Here is a 21,557-nt window from a genome sequence, read left to right as displayed (position 1 = left end):
TCTGCGTATAGGAAATAAACACAGCAAACCCTTTTTTCATATTTGTTTTATAACAGAAACAAGTTTTTCCATTGAAACGGAAAGTACAAATAAAGAGTAGACATTTTAGGAAAATTTATATTTTTGAGCTGGTATTATTATAGGTGTGTTTGAGACATTCACTTTTTACGGTTTTTACCGCAATATTTTAAAAACTCATTGTCGAAGTACTTATTATTTATATTTTCATTTCAATATTTCGGACTCCATAAAATATGATTCTAGCAATAAAGGCAAATAATACAGATTATTGTAATTAAATATTGTCGTTAGTAAAACATTGGTTTATTTAAGAAGTGGTATCGATAATCGCACATAAACGGGTATCAATCGAATATATGGTATCAGCGAATGATGAGTGTTGAGTACATCACTAGTTAATCTCATGTGCGCGAGGCCGAATCCTTTTCGCTTTGTGCGTTATAATTTTTATAATATTTTAGCCTGCGGCTAGTTTTTTTTACTACGACTTGAATAAGAAATGACTGCTGAAAACGAACGCGAAATATATCACAAGTTGGAAGCCATGAAGGAGATTAGGTATGAATATTATTGTCAATTTTATGAGATAAGTTCGCACCTGTGGACTCGATCAATAAACACTTGACAGCGATTATAGTTCCGTAAATCCCTAAATCCTCAATTTATCACTGTGATCATTGCGGCGTAGCCTCTTCCAAGTGCTCCTAGCTCTACAACCCTGAAAAGCTACTGATTCCACTGATGTCATGCTAATGTTATTATTGTTTATGTTATCTACTTTGGCTTGATGCCGCTTTTATATTGCATAATTTCTGTTAGTAGTTTATTGCTTCTGAAAACAAGAAAGGATATATTTATACGAGTAACGTAAACGAACCAGCTGCAACAGCAGAATTTGTATTTGAAGTTGTCTGTGCTTTATTAAAACTGCAAATCTATTTGAATGGTCTTTAGGTAGCATTGGCTATTTATATAATGTTTAATCTAACATTGCCTAAAGGTAATAAATAATGCTAAAATTAAATTATTACCAGCCCTTTGCCATCCAATTGGGATGTACCTCTAACATTGGGCAACAGTGGTCTAAGAATTTTGCCATGGGTATCCATCATCTTATACTATTCCTAAGTATAAAGAAGTTTTATGACACTTCTCTTTAGTTTTTTTTTCTTGTATGTATTTATAAATACAGTAAATCATAATCTTATGTCCAGGAACAAGACTATCACCCTGGAGCGCCTAAAGCGGAGCATCCTCACAGAAGTCCGATCCGGAGATGCAGAGAGCCGTTGTCTGGCGCAATACAAGAGGGAAATGGAGCTACTTCAGCAAGAGAAAATGAGCCATGTGGAGGAACTACGACAGATTCATGCTGACATCAATGCGGTGAGTTTTCAAATATTTCTTTGGCCATCAAAAACACATTATACTAATTTTATTAAACCTAGATATTTATTTATTTTGCTGCAACATGGAGTTTCGCTGTAACAAAGGGGAGTCCCACCTACCTGACAATGCCATCATGATGCTGTTAGTACTGCCCCGCCAGTGGCTTAGTAAAGAGGCAACCCGCTTCCGCATGATAGCTGCAAAACCGTCGACTTGTGCCTCCGTAAGCATGCCGAATGCACTACAGTAACAACAGGGACCGGCCAGGCGTCCCTACACTACATCTACATCTACATCTACATCTACAGTAACAACAGTGATAATGTCCCTGATAATGGTTTTCTTTGAAGAGTACAGGATTTTTCTTCTGTGTTCTCCTATTTTTTTTCTAGGTACAGTCGACCAATGATGTGATTTACCACCCCACGGTTGAGGTTCGTTTGAACGTCATGAGACAACAAGGTCGATTTCCCATTGCAATAATATTATGTCAGTGACAATTGCTCTGTCTACATATGATACTTACTAGGGTGGATCGGTCTTGTATGAAAAAAATATTTTTCTTTTGTATTGAAATGGGCATACGACCAAAAGTTGCTCATAAGTATAAAACTTTAAAATATGAAATATTAGTGAAATTGGACAATGCAAAGTACTGCCCCAACTTAATTAAAGTTTTGACAAAAATACCTAAGTGTACATTTTTGTTCGGTTTAATATGAGTAACTAATATTTAAGTACCTCCTCTAATTAAATTAATGATAATTGTATCCGATCGTAGTAAAGAAAATGTATTTAGTATTTAGTCTAATGACTGTAAAATTTCTTAAGTATTACCTACTGTTCATGATTTCTTTTGCTTACCTATTAGCTTACATACCTAATTTTGTTAGTATGTTAACAATCTTTATATTCAGTAATGAACCTCCAGGTCTTTTTTTATCCAAATTACTTAGTACCTACATTGTAGTACACCAACTCATTTTGTTTATGTGACTGTTTGTGTTCTAAATAAATTAAAAAAAAAAATTTAGTATTAGATACAGTTTCAGTATTATTCATAAATAATGTTAAAATTATGAAAAGTAACAATCAATTTACGAATTTATTTCCACCTGGCAACATTGCTTTCTCATAATGGTAAATACGACGGTAGTGTTAACTGTAGTTAAATGTAGAGCTACCCTACGTTGTTGCGAAAATTGACAAGTTGAAAGTATAAACACGAGATTGTTTGCAACACGTAAATATTTACCGGAGGCAATAATTATTTAGAAGAAACCGTGAAAAGGAAAGAAATATACTGATAAACTCGCCGTTATTGGTATGTAATAATTTTGGATTATATTTTGATGGCCGGAAAGACAGCACTTTATCAATTGTAAACAGCACAAAACGAATACTTATATCAGAAGAGTTTAGTTAAAGAGCCAAACTCTGAGTACATGGGACATATTGCAGTTTCAAGTGGTAAAGCTGAATTTATTAGCAAATGCATCAAAGAGTTTTTAGACAAAAAGAACATAGACTGTAAATATTTGGTCGTAGTTGGATGTGACGGTACTGCCGTCAATACAGTACCAAACGGAGGCGTTATAAGGCATTTGGAAAAAATATTACAAAGCCCATTACAATGGTTTATTTGTCAGTTACATGCAAATGAACTTCCTTTACGCCACTTATTTCAAACTCTTGACGGTTCCACAACCGGCCCACGAAGCTTTTCAGGACCAATAGGGAAGCTTTTGAAAGACTGTGAAAAGTTAAAGTTAGTTTCCTTTCAGTCTATAAAATGTGATTTCAACCAGATATTACAAATAAAAATGATCTAAGCACAGACCAATTGTATTTGTATGACATTTGTAACGCAATAAGTTGTGGTCATTGTAATGAAAGACTGTCACAAAGAAATCCTGGTAAAATAGTTCACTCCAGGTGGCTTACCACAGCAAACAGAATCCTTAGACTCTATGTTTCTTCCATTTCTCCGTCAGATAATTTACTACATTTAGTGAATTTCATTTTGCAAGTGTATGCTCCCATGTGGTTCGCGATTAAAACGAAACCGATTTGTACTAATGGTGCGAAACACTTATATAAGACTATTCAACTTTCTAGATATATGCCACAACAATTAAAATCAGTGATTGACCCAGTCATACAACGAAATGGTTTCTTCGGCCACGTAGAAAATGTATTAATTGCTATGTTGGATGACGACCGAAAGGAAGTAAAATGTTTTGCACTACAGAAAATACTTAATGCAAAGAATTTTCCGCAGACTAATAATGTGAGGACCTTCAAATTGCCTAAATTCAACTTTGCTTCTACAGACTACGTTGACATGATACCTTGGGAAAACACAACAGTTACTGTGCCACCATTGCTGAAAAACCTAAGCACAAATGCCATACGTGAATGCATTGAAAACCTGGACAAAATTGATGACTTGATATTACCTCTACTGAAATTGTATCCCTGTCACACTCAAAGTACTGAAAGGTGTGTAAAAATAGTGACAGAAGCCTCTGCATTCCATGTTGTAACCTTATACGTTATGAATAAAAAAAATTGTTTTAGTGATTGTTAGAGCTCACAGAAATTTTTGTCAAAACTGGCAGACCACTTTCTTGGCCCACTGTACATCTTCAAGTTCCTAAATATCCTGTTCTGAATTTTAACTTTCTGACAAGCAGAAATGTCTGCAATCAATGCCATTAGGCCAATCCCTATTCTTAATCTGCCTTTTTTAGTTCTTTCTATACATTTAGAGTATAGCTTTAGAGCTTTAGTAAACATTCCGAGGAATTGTTGGATTAATCCCTACCGCTTCTTTCCGCCATCGCCCTACGCGACAACATTTCCATCGTCATCATCTAGATGGCTGGCAGTCCTCAACTGTGCGTTTCTCCAGAAACTTCCTGCCCCGCACAGCTAAACTGTGGAATGAATTGTCGCCTGCGGTATTTCCGGACCGATACGACCTTCAAATCTTCAAGAAAAGAGCGTACACCCATCTTAAAGGCCGGCAACGCACCTCCAACACCTCTGGTGTTTCGGGTGTCCATGGGCGGCGGTGATCGCTTACCATCAGGCGACCTCTCTGCTCGTTTGCCTCCTATCCCATTAAAAAAAAAAAAAAAAACATTAACATGAAAATAAGTATAATTTTAAATGCATTAACAATAATTTGTTTAAAAATCAATCAACTCGTGGCTAGACCACCTGTCCATTAGTCTAACAAACCCAACATGTAACCTTAACCTTAAGTCTGTGGTATAAGAATCAGAATTACACAGATATGTTTAGATTGATTCAAAGTGTTTGTTTATTTGTATGTCTAGTTCGGAAATGTGCCGTTACAAAGTGTTTGTTTGTACGGTGGAGAGCTAAAAGCTATTTTAATCTAACTGCAACTAGTCTTGAGTAGTGTTTGTTTCAAATAGAATACCACCCACAGATCAACTTATTACCCTCAAATCAAATATGTTCTCTTGTTCTCGATTATTGTGTACTAGCTTTTTCCTGCGGCTTAATTCGCTCGCTTTAAGCTTCTTCAAAGTCAGGTAAATTCATGCTGCTTTAAGGTTGATTATGCATGATACTGAAACAAGGCTAAGAACACTCCCGACTAACTCTGCTTTCAGACAAAAAAAAAACTAAATCTAAATCGGTTCATCCGTTCGGGAGCTACGATGCCACAGACAGACACACACACAGACAGACAAACAAACAGACAGACAGACACGTCAAACTTATAACACCCCGTCGTTTTTGCGTCAGGGGTTAAAAATACCTTATATATAATCCGAAAAAGAATCAACCTTATACCAGAATGGATTTACCTGAGTTTGAAGTTAAGCCTTCCCTCCCCCCCCCCATTATAGGGAAGGGAAAAATTTCGGTACATGCCCCATACAAACTTTCACCCCTCGATTTTAGGAAAGTGGGGGGTTAGAAAGAGACAAAAAGTAGCCTATGTCACTCTCCATCCCTTCAACTATCTCCACTTAAAAAATCACGTCAATTCGTCGTTCCGTTTTGCCGTGAAAGACGGACAAACAAACAGACACACACACTTTCCCATTTATAATATTAGGATGGATTACGCCTAGCTAGCTTTTTATTTATTATTTTTACGCCTTTAGCCTCAATTTTGTGATTTCTTTTCCACACTAGTTTGCAAAGTAACAAATTTCTTGTCAGAAAAGGAAAATTCGTAACTCATGTCGATTTAAAGCACTCCCGTCGGTAGTGTTTTAATTTATCGCTACTCATTTCGATCTTCCTCTTTTCCGCACTTGTAACGTAATGTACTATGTTTGTTACAGATGGAAACAGTAATAAAGCAGACAGAAGAGTCGATGTCCCGGAAGCTGTCAGCGGCGTCCCGGCTGCACGAGGACTACCGGCCGCTGAAGGCGGAGGTGGATCTGCTGCGGCGGCAGTGCTTAGGGCTGGAGCGGCTGCCGGAGCTGCATGAGGAGGAGGGCAGCCCCGTCACACCAGAGTTAGTATACATTAGCTACAGATGGAAACAGTAACCCCCTTGTTCACTAAAGTTATTAAGCTGATAAAGTTCGTTTATCGTTAAGGTATACTCTGTCAAACAAGTTTGTCAGTAAATAATAAGAACAGCCTGGCTGGCTGGCAACCTGTCAAACTATAGGTCAACCCCTTATTTGCCAAGAGTCTGAAGCTTTAGTAGTTTCATGTGCTCTGCCTACCCCCTAAGAACAAAGAAAAAAGGATGCATATAGTTTTTATTTACCTACTGACAGACTTGTTTGACAGAATATATATATTTTTTAAATTGTAATATTTTACAGAACTACTAACTGAGCCAGACAACCGGTCTGGCTCAGTTGGTAGTGACCTCGTGAATCCCGGTAAGGGCATTTATTTGTGTGATGAGCACAAATATTTGTTCCTCAGTCATGGAGTATATAAAAATGTATGTATATCGTCGCTTAGCACCCATAGTACAAGCTTTGCTTAGTTTGGGGCTAAGTTGATGTGTGTAAGGTGTCCCCAATATAAAAAAAACCGGCCAAGAGCGTGTCGGGCCACGCTCAGTGTAGGGTTCCGTAGTTTTCCGTATTTTTCTCAAAAACTACTGAACCTATCAAGTTCAAAACAATTTTCCTAGAAAGTATTTATAACGTTCTACTTTTGTGATTTTTTTCATATTTTTTAAACATATGGTTCAAAAGTTAGAGGGGGGGGGGACGCACTTTTTTTCCTTTCGGAGCGATTATTTCCGAAAATATTATTATTATCAAAAAACAATCTTAGCAAACCCTTATTCATTTTTCAATACCTATCCAACAATATATCACACGTTGGGGTTGGAATGAAAAAAATATCAGCCCTCAGTTTACATGTAGGGGGGTACCCTAATAAAACATTTTTTTCCATTTTTTATTTTTGCACTTTGTTGGCGTGATTGATATACATATTGGTACCAAATTTCAGCTTTCTAGTGCTAACGGTTACTGAGATTATCCGCGGACGGACGGACGGACGGACGGACGGACGGACGGACGGACAGACAGACATGGCGAAACTATAAGGGTTCCTAGTTGACTACGGAACCCTAAAAAAGATGGAAAAAGTAACTCCCTTGTCCAAAAATATTCACTAAAGTTGATAAAGTTCGTTTATCGTTAAGGTATATATTTTTTCTAATTTCTGTAATATTTTACTGTCTTACTAGAAATAAAAGGCTTTTTTTTTTATAAAGTTCGTTTGTTCCTATCCGACGTATTGGTGTGATAGAAAGGGACAAACGAACTTTATCGACTTGAACTTTAGTGAACGTTTACGAATAAGGGAGTAAGACTATAAGTCGCTAAATAAGTTTTGCAATTTACAAAAAAAGCAGCAACCTATCACATATCTTTACTACATTTATATATTGACACTGTTTGGGAGAAAACATATACTTTCCTTGTTAATAAATAGAATTTGCTTTATCTACAACAATGATGTTTCTTACCACCATGTGTTGTAACAGGGTTTTTGTGTCACGGGTTACTTCCATATATTTAATAGGTTGAATAAACGCCGGACATGCGTCCATCCTATTTTCGACAATCTTTTTGCTGGAGTACCACCGAGTACATGTTATTGTGATTTCGACCAGTAAAGGCGATGCTCCGAGAAGACCTCGAAAATTCTATTGAAAAGGCTTTTATTGTACTTAGTAATTTGTTAAAAAAAATCCTAATGTGTTTGAGACTAGCGGGAGTGTTATAGTATTTTATGCAACTGGCGTTTAAGTGAGGTCAAAAAAGACGAATGGCGTGAGTAACAGAGTAACAATTTGAGGCGAAGCCGAAAATTGTTAATAAAGATGCCACGAGTATTTTTTGACTCAGTTAAACACGTTGCATACAATACTTTTTCTACGATCATGCACTTACTTTTTCATAGTTTTCGAGAATAACTTTCGTGAAATTCGCACTGTTTCCTGTATTTGGACTTGCCGGCCTCCTCTGTTTCTGCACTCACCCTGTCGCGCGCACTCCCCCGCGCCGCCGCCAGCCCCCGGCGCCCCGCGCCCCCGCTATATCCATTAAAGACTTTCAATGCTTGAAGAGCTAAATCGTATGCGTGGGTGCGCGGGGCGCCGGGCACCGGCTGGCATCATTTTGTAGGGTTTTAAAGATCTGTGCATGACACTGTAAATGACGAATAACACTACGGGAGGAGAAAAAAATTAAGACGCTGACAGCACCCAATGGCCTTGACGCTAGCGTACACTGTCTAATCGTATGGGAGTAAGTGAGAGCGCGATGTCACTAAAAGAGGGCGGATAGGTACGAAAAGTGCGGAAATAGTATTTTATGCAACAGGCGTTTAAAGGAGGTCAAAAAAGACGAGTGGCGTGGGTTTTTTGACTCAGGTTAACACCGTTGCATACAATACTTTTTCTACGACCATGCACTTACTTTTGAATAGTTTTCTAGAATAACTTCCTATAAGTAAGTATTTTGAATTGTCCTCTGCAATGTTTCTGCACTCACCCTGTCTCTCGCACTCCCCCGCGCCACCGCCCGCCCCCGGCCGGCGCCCCGCGGCCCGCTATATCCCTTAAAGGCATCCTCACAATGCTTTAAGAGCTATATCGTATGCGTGGGTGCGCGCCCAGCCGGCCGGGGGCGGGCATCTTTTATGTAGGGTTTTAACGATCTATGCACGACACGGTAAATGACGAATAACAACACGGGAGTAGAAAAAATATTAAAATAAAATAGAAAGATGCATTATTTGTGCAAAATGTTTCGTTAGTGTTTTAGATATGTATATTGACAACTAAGTGAATAATTGAACGACACACAACCGTTTAATGACGAACTCGAGACCAATCTTTGCAATTTTTTTCTATCGAGCCGATTTCATTAAATCGTGTACCTATCGAGTACGGCTATGTTCTTTGAAATATAATGAATAATAATATATAATTTACTTGCCTTACTAAGACTAATAATTTGTCTTAAAAAACTGCGCAAGTAACATCAATTTTACGCGATTGGGTGTTGTCAGCCCCTTAAAAGCATATTGTTTGTTGCAGCCGCTTCCCCGCGCTGAGCGCGCCGGCGGCGCGGCCGGTGCCGTTCCTGGCGCCGGCGCCGGTGCGCAAGCCGCCGCCGCCGCCGCCCGCGTTCAGGTCTGCTCTCGACCAAGATTTCCTTACCGTCTCGCTGAGGTTCGATTTTTGTTTTGTTTCTTTTGTTTTTCTCTCGTTATTTTCTTAATTTGTGTTTTTATTTTATCTTATTTTTTAATTTTAAATTTTATAAAACATTTTAAACATGAATAGGTGGGCATTTTCAGAATTTGGGACACCCCAATTAGCGTAAGTTGTTAACAAAAATTAACTCGCTGTCAGTTTTGTGACGACAATTAAGCATAAAATCTGTGTAGTAATTTACTTTTCCCCTCACTAGCTCGGAAACACGTGTTTTGTCCTTTAATACCAGCGGGTAAAAATGCATTTTATCCACTAGTGGGTAAAGTAATTTGACCTTGAATAAAGTCAAATTATGAAATTAACTGCTGTAAAATTAATAAAAGTAGGTGAATCTGGTAATAAAGATGATTTACCACCTGTGGAACTACTGGAAGCAGTGATAAACGCATTTTTCTCAAACATGCAATGAAATATTGTCTTTACGTTCCTTAAAATGGGCTGGGAAGTATCGCTTTTTGGGCGCAACAACTCGAGAGGACTGTAAAGGGATTTCATATTATTTTTTAGGCCTAGGCCTGCAAAGTAACTTTTTTTTATAAAATATTGTCCTTTAGAGCATTTTTTTTTATTTCATTGTATGTTTGAGAAAAGCACTATACATGCCTCGGCGTGAAAACGGATTCCCGGCCTCGTATCCCTATCCGGCCTCGCTCGCACGCTCGCTCGGCCGTATATACCCACTTGGCCGGGAATCCTCATTTTCCCGGCTTCTGATGTAATGTACTATTTTGCGTTGTAGTTTCCTCGCTATAGTGAGTGAAAAAGTTTTTTGTTACACACGGGTGCAAATGTATTTTACTTCTCGTGTGTTAAAATACTCGCAAGTTCAGGATTCTATTCTCGAACCACTCGCTTCGCTCGTGGTTCAACTGTAGAATCCTTTCACTTGCTCATTTTGCAATTCCACACTCGGCGTTAAAATACAACTTTGCCCCCTTGTATAACAAATAACTATTTTTCACATTCTGAATGTAGATTATCGCTTAAGTTTATGTATTTTTTAGTTTTATTTTATTGTTATACAGGATAACAACAGCCGTAAATATAACTAAGACATACTACTGCTTACATATAAGAAGGCCAATAACAGTCATCCATTAAATTACAATTATCCAATTATACAAATTAGCCAATAACAGTCATCCATTAAATTACATTAAATGTAATTAACACAAAAACAATATTTTATAGAAATTTCATGCTTAATTATCGTCACAAAACTGACAGTGAGTTAATATTTGTTAACAACTTAGGCTAATTGGAGGGTCCCAAATTCTAAAAAAGGTTAAGGTACCAAAAGCTGTTAAATGAAAAAATCGACAAACTAACGGGAGCATTTCTTAGACCGAAAATCAATTTGAATTTATAATGACCGTAATTGAGAATGAAAACAAGTTAATGGATACTACATTAGCGTCAACCCACACACAGGCGACGCACGTCCTAAGATTACGCCGGTGCGTAAACCGCTTTCAGGGTTCTCAACTAAGATGTCCTCACCGCCACGCGGAGATTCCTTTTTGTTTTTCTCTCCATTCTTTTCTTTATTGTATGTTTTTTGACAGTTTTTATTTTAATATTGTCTTCGGTTACCGCGATAGTTACTCATGAAATAAAACTATGGAAACGGATTAAATCGCGTATAATGAATTTAAAATACATCCCGACGTTTCGAACTCTTTACAGCGTTCGTGGTCAACGGGTGACTGACGCTGTAAAGAGTTCGAAACGTCGGGATGTATTTTAAATTCATTATACGCGATTTAATCCGTTTCCATAGTTTTTATTTTGTTTTATTTGATTTTTATATTTGTAATTATTGTCTTGACCCCAAATGCGTATAACTCACTTCTCTCTGCAGCAGACAAGAATTATTTCATGCAGAATTTAAATGCTCTCTGACAAAAAGCCTCACTAATAAATTATGACCCTCATTACAGGCAACAGCCTCCGCCGATGAAGTCCTGCCTATCCTGCCACCAGCAGATTCACCGCAATGCGCCCATCTGCCCTCTCTGCAAGGCCAAGTCTCGCTCGCGCAACCCTAAGAAACCCAAGAAGAAATAGTCGAACCACCCCTGTCGTTAGTATTGCCTGATTTTGTTTATTATAGTCCTGTGGCCTAATTCACAACAGTGACATTTGTCGCAGTGACACTTCGCCATTCATTGTCTGTCCAACAAGGAAATATTGACGCTGATTAACGATGTACTTATCAGCTGCAGTGATAGACCCCCTTGCACAGAATTTGTATGCAGGGGGTCAAATGTCACTGTGGTGACTTATCAACCCAGTGATAGGCACATAATTTATTGTCAGTCAATGTCACTGTGGTGAAGTATATAGTCAAGGAGTACGTGCTGTATGCTTTCGAAATGTGAGAAAAATTATTTGCAATTATGTAGATACCGATCGAAATATCTTAAAGGACTGGAATGAAGCATATGATAAAAATAATAGTGTCAGTATATTAATTATACACCGTAGATATTATGTTGATACTACATGTATGTCATTATAATTTATTATTAATATTACAGTATGATCTATAATTGAATGCAGCAATGCATGTTCTTTTGGTTTAAATTTAATTAACCTAAACTCAATTGGTTATTTTTATATAAAACACGCACAATTATTTTAAGATATATTTGAATACCGTGAAAATTAAAGGTACTATAGAAGGCCTATAGGATTTATCTTCGGCAATTTGTATTAATTATGTTTATAAAAAAATGCATTCATGTAATTTAAAAGAGTGCACGCCAGGTAAGCTAAATATTAATATTTTTAGCGAGTATCATTCCGTGCCAAACAGTATAAAAAAATAACAATATATTATTTACAAATGAATATCTTCTTTTCAAAGAAAGTAAACAAAGAATATATCATTTTACTAATTACCTAACCCTGTCATAGTTTAGGGCATTGGAAGTAAAAAGAAGCATTGCCCAATAATATATTGTGCCAAAAAAATCACCCTAATCGTTTTTTAAAACCCATGTAGATTTTGTAAATAGTTTTATAGTATAAGTATATGGTAGGCTAGAATTAAATTGTGGAGTCTTTAAGTAGTCTCTAACTACACAAATCAATGAACAAGGATTAGGTCTGACTAACTTCTCCCATTACACAAATTATTATTTTCAATTCATTTGGTTAACTAGTAGATAGTAGTAAGTTGTCAGTATTTGACAACTTATTCTGACCGCTTATGTATCTTAGTCAGTGTTGAAAATCGAGAGCAACATATATGAAAATGAAAATGAAGAATGAAATAAATGTTTATTCAAAACTAAAACTTAAAACTAAACTTTAACTTCTACCAAACCAGAGTATGGTTTGTTGGCAGACGAGGCTCCTAATACATTAGGTTCTATATCTACTTATATTATTTACTAGCTTATAATTAGTTGTCTTGGGAAAATCATTAGAGTTATCATAAAGTCCTTGTTTTTTGGTTAAATATTGATGTTAGTTTTAGTCACCGGTCAGATCCGCGCTGATACCAATATATGTGATTTTCATTACAGCAGGGCTAGCACATGATTGCCGCGAGATTATCTAACCGCGACATAGACTATCTATCCTCATGTGTCCTTAATTTAATACAATTAGCAAAAGACGTGTCATCTATGTCGCAACGAAGATACTGTCGCGCCTATCATGTGCTATCCCTGCAGAAAAGTCCTTTATAGTTCGAGGGCAATAGGGCCTTCATTATCTGAAATTAAAACAGAAATTCTTATAAAACGTCTATTTTGCACATAAACTATAAGACCTCTCTCTTATCGGAAATCACTTACTACAGTATTATGGATTTATCGCTACGAATATCGTAGTCGTAGCCTGGCTTATTACAGACAAGTAGGAAAGGAACTATACATACAAACTATTGCGAACAAAACCTAGCAATAAATATTGTTTTAATTGATATGGATTTCAAACGCCTGAGTAAATAAAATAACAATTTCTAGAATCTCATATTTTGCATGTTTTGGGCCATTCCCCATAGGTGTACATAAAAATCAAAATGTTCTTATTCCAAATCGGCTTAAAATAGTTGAAATAAATACCTAATTATAATTAATTTACAGTATTACTGAGAAAATTAATACCAGTTACCATTTGTAGTGGGGATGAGATTTTTTTTACATTCAAACATGACAGTTGAGTGTAGGAATTCTAGTCAATTGCCTACTTTATCTCATAATAAAACGATTGCAGAAGACATGTAACTGAAATAATACTAAATAATATAAACTAAATAATAAAACAAAAAAATATATAATTAGTATTATAATACCCAGTGTCAATAGCCATATTTCAATACTTCTGTAAATAGTAGCGTAATGCAGCATTGTGTATAGCTATGTTTTTACAATAAAACGTTCATCTGTGTCGAAAACTGTATTTTTCTTTATTGCTCGTACATTTTAGACCAGTGGTGGGCAAACTTTCATTAGGGCCCAAAATATGAAGGAATTTTTGAGGCGGGCCAGATTTACACCAAAAGTGCATTTTCATCATCATCCTGTCCTGGCCGGTTTCGGCCTTGGCGACTGGGTCTGTACTGGTTAGTGAGAGCGACGGTCGTGGACTCTCTGGTGACTGACGTAGCCTATTATTGCCGTGAATGTGCGACCACACTCACAGCAGGTCAATTAACACCCCTCAAACGAAATTATAATTTGTGACCGCAGGTGGTCGGGCCTTTAACTCGTCGCGTTTCGCATCGAGATCCACTCGCCTCTGATCTTCGAAGGCTTGTTTGGCTTGTGTGGATTGAGTGAGCACCTTCCGAAAATAAAAAAAAATATGCTGATCATTTAGTAAAAGTTCTAAAACAATTGTAAAACGAATCTCTGAATTTGTAAAAAGATAAATCAAAAGATACAGTCATTAACATGTGCTCACTCAGTTCTCACAAACTACCAACGAAAACAGTGAATGTATTCATTTAACATATAATATTTATATACTAACATTTAGTAAAAAATATGCCAACCTACCTCTATAAATTTTAGATCACCTAGTTACGTATTTAATTTTTTACAAATAGTTTCTTATGCTCACTCAATCCTCACACTTTTGAAAAGCCGAATTTTGATGAAAAACATAATATTTAGACCGCTATTATATGTGTATAGTTTAGTAAAAGTGAAATGGGAATTTGTAAAATACATAATAAGAAAAAAAAACCGCCTTCCTTTGGGGTTCTGGTGATAAATACTTTCAAATGTTGGATTATGTTATCAATTCGTCTGTATATTTTTTAATGTTTGTTATTCGATATCTCCGTCATTTCTGAACCAATTTTGAAATTTGGATGATTCTGAAGTACTTACAGATGAGAATGATTATCAGAACGGAACTCTAACCAGGGGCGGCTCACTCTTCATCAGCAGTTCCACTGCACCAAATGTCACTGTTCTGGACGTAAGTGCATGCTGTTCTTATAAAAATACCAAAGTCACTATAAGTGTGCCGTTCAGATTTGAGGAGTTCCATTCTGACCATCATCAGGAGTTCCACTACACCAAATGTCACTGTTCCGTACGTAAATGCATGCTGTTCCTTTAAAAATAAAACCGCCTTCAAAAATAAGCGCGTTACAAAACACGGAGAAACTAAAAAGCAAAAAATAATAAACCTTTGAATTCAGATTTCTTATCGTATTGCAATAATCTAAACATCCAAATTATAAACAAATCAATTATTTTTGCAGTCGGTACCAGACCTGTTCGTCGCCTTGCTATTGCCTGTTTGCCCCACCCAACCATACGCAGGCTGGCACCGACTCCAAAAATAATTGATTTGTTTATAATTTGGATGTTTAGATTATTGCAATACGATAAGAAATCTGAATTCAAAGGTTTATTATTTTTTGCTTTTTAGTTTCTCCGTGTTTTGTAACGCGCTTATTTTTGAAGGCGGTTTTATTTTTTGTTAAAAAAGTTTATTTATTTGTTGATTTTTAGTGGTTCCTATTGATATTATATGTATCAGTCCGAATACATGTACACTAGTGAAAGAATTATCCTTTAACTCCTAACCATTGAGGAGTTGACCTTCCATCATCAGCTCAGCTACATAAAATTATTACCATCAGGAGTAAATACTGGTTTACCTTTGAAAAATACACTGAAAACATTACATGTGCCTATAACATTTGAAGAGTTCCCTCGATTTCTCCAGGATCCCATCATCAGACCCTGACTTGGTGCCAATGGGACCATCTCGGGGTTATACCCGTTCGATCAAAAAAAAAATTTTGAAAATCGGTCCACAATTCTCGGAGATATCGAGGAACATACATACAAAAAAAAAACATTCAGTCGAATTGAGAACCTCCTCCTTTTTTGAAGTCGGTTAAAAACACAAAAATCACCATATGTATGCCTTTCAGATTTGAGGAGTTCCCTCGATTTCTCCAGGATCCCATCATCAGAACTGGGTTCTGAGAAAAATGGGACCAATCTGTATGCATATACATTCAATCAAAAAAAAAAATTTCAAAATCGGTCCAGTAACGACGGAGATATCGAGGAACAAACATTAAAAAAAATAAAAATAAAAAACATACAGACGAATTGAGAACCCCTTCCTTTGAGATTTGGAAGGCGGTTAAAAACGAACCACTAACGTGTCAGGTTTTTTCATAATAAATTTTTGTAAGTGCTCACTCAGTCCACACTCAGCACATCTTTGAAGCGCAGAAGTTGGCCGCCTTGCCACATTGCAACTCTGAGTGGAAGATGCGCTTAGCCACTCTGTCATTAGATTAGACATACGGGAGACATGACCACACCATCGCAACTGTCGCCGCATTTGATATTAGGCTTCAATGCCGCTGACATTAGCACGGCGTAGAACTGCAGTGTTCCTGAACTGCAGTGCACTATTTGAAAGGATTGGTGGCGGGCCGGATCCGGATACAATCCCTTCGCGGGCTGTACTTGCCCACAAATGATTTAGACATTTTAGAACTATCAATATAACAAAAATCAACAGACATCATCATATACCTACGAAGGGAAAAAATAGAAAGAAATAGAAAGGTCTTAACCTGCGTCCAGGGTCTAGTCGTCTGTTGCATAAAAGAGAACGCAGGTTCCATTCTATGGAGATCTATCTACCCTTAATGTCAAAAGGACAATAGATTATTGTAGGAACTGCTCTAAAAGTTCTCCAAAAAGTTTTACACATCGTATGGGAACTCCCCTGCAAAACCTAAGGCGATTTCTACAAAAATGTAGTGTGCTACCTCTATTTTGTAGTAAACAAAAATAGCGAATGACTGTCTTGGGAAATTTGTATTCGCAGTTTTAAAAAAGTAATATTTAATATTTATTTATTGCATTAGCAAAGTAGAAACTTTTTTCTTAGTAAATTTAATTAGTAATTTCTCTTATGTGATGGGTTCTCAGATATTTAAGTACCTATAATAAGTAACAACTATTTATCGAGAACAAAGATAATAAGTAGCCAGCAATTAAACAAAAATAAATGTTAACATTGTTTACGTTTATTTATTGTTGTGAAATATGTGTTAACAGTAACAGATATCAAAGCACGTGATCGGCTGACGGATATAAATAATTATAATCATACCAAGATGTTAGTATGTATTTTGATACAAATGTGGCCCATGAAGCGCCGCTGGTGGCCTAACGGTAAGAGGGTGCGAGTGGTGCGACTTTCATTCGCGGGTTCGAACGCGGCGCGCCAATGAGTTTTTCGGAACTTATATGCGAAATGTCATTTGATATTTGTCAGTCGCTTTTCGGTGAACGAAAATATCGTGAGGAAACCGGATTAATCCCAATAAGGCTTAGTTACCCGTTGGGTTGAAGGTCAGATGGCTGTCGCTTTCGTAAATGTAGTACCTACACCAAATCTAGGGATTATTTGTCAAAGCGTACCCAGGCTCTCATGACCCATGGTGAATGCCAGGACAATGCTAGGAGAATGATGAATAAATAAAGAGTTTTCGACGTTCTCGTGCGCCTGTATATATCGGTAGATATATTGTATGCTTCACTATTGAAAATTCACCACCTTTTTTCCTTCCGTGGGTGTCGTAGTAGTCGGGTCAGGGATTTGGGTTCAATTGTTAAGATTTGCACTTGGCATACAGGTGTACTGTGTTCTTAGTTCTACTACATTATGATATGAACGGCGATGGTAACCATTAAAGTAGGGCCTTTGTCCACAACGCCCACCTCTAGCCGTGGTAGCCCTGAGCAACTATAGACGCCTGCAACTCAAGAAGTGTCACATGCGCGTTGCCAACCCTTAGAAACTTGTACACTCCCTTTTGCTGTGTTAAGTACACAGTACTTTCAGTAAAAGCACAAGTTAGGTTATACCTACATACTCTATTAATTAAAGGTAGATTAAAATCCAATTTCGCATGTACTAGTAGGTAAATTTTTTATACCACGCATGGCGAAGAGGACGAGGACCTACATTCTTATAGCTATGACTAACTAATACACGGGGTCCAATGTAATAACATTCTTCCGAAAACTGCTAATATAAACACAAAACAGCTGTGTATGCATGTCACCATTCCATTCTTTGTTGATCCAGAAACCCGACAAAACAAAGTTCGCGGTGACACACCCTGACCTCATGTTACTCGCATTGTATTAATCAAATATAATACGCGTTAATGAGTAACCGTTTTACATCTAATTGGAACTTGACAAAGAAAAGTAAACATTTGTAATTTAAAACTATGCTGCATCATCGCTCATTATTTCCTTGGCGATAAGAATTAATTGGTGTACCTACATTCTCTTTTCAAAACTAACAAAGAAAATGGTAATCATAACGACTCATTTGCTCTACTTTCAATCAGTGCCTATTGGATATTGATATGATATGCGTAAAATTTTTGCTGAGAAATGAGAACGATATGACAGGGTACGATGCGTCATAATCATAATACTCATTTTTCTTGTCCCTTTTATTTCTGATCTGAGTCAAACGAGCAGACTGTAAGCAATTACCGCCGCCCATGGACACCATAGGAGTTGGAAGTACGTTGCCGGTCTTTAAGGAATACGCTCCTTCCTTCAGGGTTGTTTGTATCGGTCCGGAAGCACCACACCGACGACAGTTTAAAATAAAATAAAACTTACGAATGTCCAAAATGATACGAGATCGAGCTGTCACATTATTTCAGTATTTTACTTAAAACGAATAAGTACCGACCGAGATAGGTCAATTTGCCGTTGCCCATAAAATGAACAACTCTATACTTATTAGCGTGAATGAAAATATTTGTAAGTAGGTACTCATACTAAATGGGCCATCAACATTTACTAACTATAATAATAATTAGCCAATACCATCTAGCACATGTAGGGCACTACACAAAAATGTAGGGCGCTGGGTTTTTTTTTCTAAGAAAAAGATAAATAACGTGAAAGTTTTTTACTTTCAACGCCATCTTGCGTGATATTTATACAGTGTTCACGGTATAGTGACATCTAGTGTTGCTTTCATGAACTAATCTTGTAATCGCTGGGGTCATTATTCCAAGAAAAATACTTATAGCGTGATTCAGGATTTTGATTACACCTAACAGTGACATCTAGGGAACGATTCAGTAACTACTCAACGTCTGGGTGTTTTACGTGGCTTGTTCAGATTCGAAGATGAAATTTGCTTTTTCTTGTCCCAGACGCTAATCGAGACGTAACAATTACAGACCATATCTCGTTCCTGCAAGGTTTACAAATGCTTACAAATCTGTGCTACGTAGTTTGAGTAGTTTCTGTCGATTATCGGTACAGGGCGAAAGGGCAGTAAGACGACGTTCCATTGAGATAACAGGGATAAGTACGAAGTAGCACTGACCGAGGGCGTCACATGACTGGCTATCTCGTGACTGAGTGCATACAGCATGTGAACGACGCAGATTCATTATTCTTTGCAAGAAAAAAAATCTAAGTACATTAGTATCTTTATATTAACAGGTTATTCGTATGATGATACAAACAAATCTCGTTTGACTAGACTTTTAACGTCTTCAATTGGTCTTCAACACAAGTTAGGGTGCTTCCTAATCTTACAAAATGCATATTTTATGCATTGTAATTATTTCGAGTTGAATGATTACAATTATAAGAGAAGTATGCATCAACTTGAGTGAGCATTTGCTATATTTAGAATACTTACTTCCTTTATACATCCATAATTAGGTTAGGTACTCAAATATAAAAAATGGAAAAAAATGTTTTATAGATTACTCTGCGTGTGATATATTTTTGGATAGGGCTGTTTATAACCACTAAAGGAAAAAAAGTGTCCCCCCCTCTTTTTACATTATCATATCGGATGTTGGACCGATATTTTTCTTTGACATCCTTCTTACATCCGATTTCGTATCGGATAATGTGAGAACGTCCTTATAATAGGTATTTTTTCTCAAAATAATGCCATTTCAGGTCTTTCAAGATCCTCTAAGCAACAAAGCTCTGATAATCTATGCATCATCCATACTAATATTATAAATGGGAAAGTGTGTGTGTGTGTGTCTGTTTGTTTGTCAGTCTTTCACGGTAAAACGGAGCGACGAATTGACGTGATTTTTTTAAGTGGAGATAGTTGAAGGGATGGAGAGTGGCATAGGCTACTTTTTGTCTCTTTCTAACGCGAGCGAAGCCGCAGGCAAAAGCTAGCATGATAATAAAACACAACTCTAGTAACCTACAGAACCTTGAGCTAGGTAATGGAAGAAACAGACAGCTTATAATATAATACTTAATTATTGTAAAATATTTTAATTATAATGATTATGATGTGCTCCTGTTATCCCTCACTAGGGCCATAGGGCTCTTAGAAGAATCTTCCACATTTCACGATCCTGGGCGATATTATAGTCACCTAACTTCATGGGTTTAAATTAAAACCTACCTTTTGTATATGTAGAATTCAAAGATGGTGATTATTGATTCATTCATAGCAACTTTGGTATCAATAATGTGCGTCCTACTTTTCGGATCTTATAGGGATGGGATCTAGTAGTAGACAAAAATAAAAGTAAAATATTTTAAATAAAATATATTTCTATCTCTCACAGTCGCAAAATAATATCACAACGTAAAATTTGAACTTAACCTAGTATTAAAACTATTTTGTCTAAGCCTTGTAAAACTAAGTAATTCTGTAGTTGACTAAGTTTTACAAGACCCAGCCCAAAAATTAAATGTGATGTTTCATTGAAGCAATGGAATGATAAATATCACAGTCAAAAAATCTCAGTAAACAAGAGTATTATTTTTGAATTACAGAAAATTTGACTGTGACAGAGGACGCTATATTTTAACACAGGGACATTTACTAAAATAAAACTTACAAGTAAATAAAATTTACAAATTTCACAATTTCATAGCCTTACAACTAAGTATAAATTTGTAAAGCTTCAGACACTTATAATTAGACATCACTAAGATCTTTTATATCAAACTTATATAGCCATGATCTAATAGGCGAATAATTTTACAATTTTTTTCTAGCAAGCCAAAATATGTACTTGTTGGCTCTTAAAATGCGATGCCACCGACAATTGGTATTTAAGAATAAGCCATATTTGCATTAAAATTGTTTCAGAAAATTAGCCTAGCAGTAAAATACAAAATGGTCTCATACTGTCTTAGGTACTTTTTTTCGAGATGTACTACGCAAATAGGTGGCAACTTAACGTGTTTAAAGAACACCTTGGCAGTAGATGTTATCATGTCTTTTATTAGAATTTGAATGTGTTTCTCAACATTTACAAAGCTGATAATAAGCTTTTTGAGGTGTTCTGCGGCCTGGCAAAAATAAAACAGTAGAGATGGCACATTTTTAGGGTTCCGTAGTCAACTAGGAACCCTTATAGTTTCGCCATGTCTGTCTGTCCGTCCGTCCGTCCGTCCGTCCGTCCGTCCGTCCGTCCGTCCGTCCGCGGATAATCTCAGTAACCGTTAGCACTAGAAAGCTGAAATTTGGTACCAATATGTATATCAATCACGCCAACAAAGTGCAAAAATAAAAAATGGAAAAAAATGTTTTATTAGGGTACCCCCCCTACATGTAAAGTGGGGGCTGATTTTTTTTTTTCATTCCAATCCCAACGTGTGATATATCGTTGGATAGGTATTTAAAAATGAATAAGGGTTTACTCAGATCGTTTTTTGATAATATTAATATTTTCGGAAATAATCGCTCCTAAAGGAAAAAAAAGTGCGTCCCCCCCCCTCTAACTTTTGAACCATATGTTTAAAAAATATGAAAAAAATCACAAAAGTAGAACTTTATAAAGACTTTCTAGGAAAATTGTTTTGAACTTCATAGGTTTAGTAGTTTTTGAGAAAAATACGGAAAACTACGGAAC

The 21,557-nt window shown here is 36.7% G+C and overlaps 1 protein-coding gene across 2 annotated transcripts; it reads left to right on the top strand.

Annotated features, from left to right (window-relative positions):
* Positions 1 to 37: 37 nt before the first annotated feature.
* Positions 38 to 11,377, top strand: LOC125229505 (zinc finger C4H2 domain-containing protein). Of its 2 annotated transcripts, none has more exons than XM_048134358.1 (5): positions 38 to 579; positions 1,236 to 1,407; positions 5,742 to 5,920; positions 8,987 to 9,082; positions 11,107 to 11,377. In XM_048134358.1, the coding sequence occupies exons 1-5, from the start codon at positions 521 to 523 to the stop codon at positions 11,231 to 11,233; spliced, it is 633 nt and encodes a 210-aa protein (XP_047990315.1). In that variant the 5' UTR covers positions 38 to 520; the 3' UTR covers positions 11,234 to 11,377. The 2 variants fall into 2 exon arrangements, with proteins under 2 accessions (XP_047990315.1, XP_047990314.1); XM_048134357.1 differs by having other exon boundaries at positions 8,987 to 9,121.
* The last annotated feature ends 10,180 nt before the right edge of the window (positions 11,378 to 21,557 follow it).

This window comes from Leguminivora glycinivorella, chromosome 9 (assembly GCF_023078275.1).
Source record: "Leguminivora glycinivorella isolate SPB_JAAS2020 chromosome 9, LegGlyc_1.1, whole genome shotgun sequence".
Classification (NCBI taxonomy): domain Eukaryota; kingdom Metazoa; phylum Arthropoda; class Insecta; order Lepidoptera; family Tortricidae; genus Leguminivora; species Leguminivora glycinivorella.
This window is presented reverse-complemented; position numbering and strand designations above follow the sequence as displayed.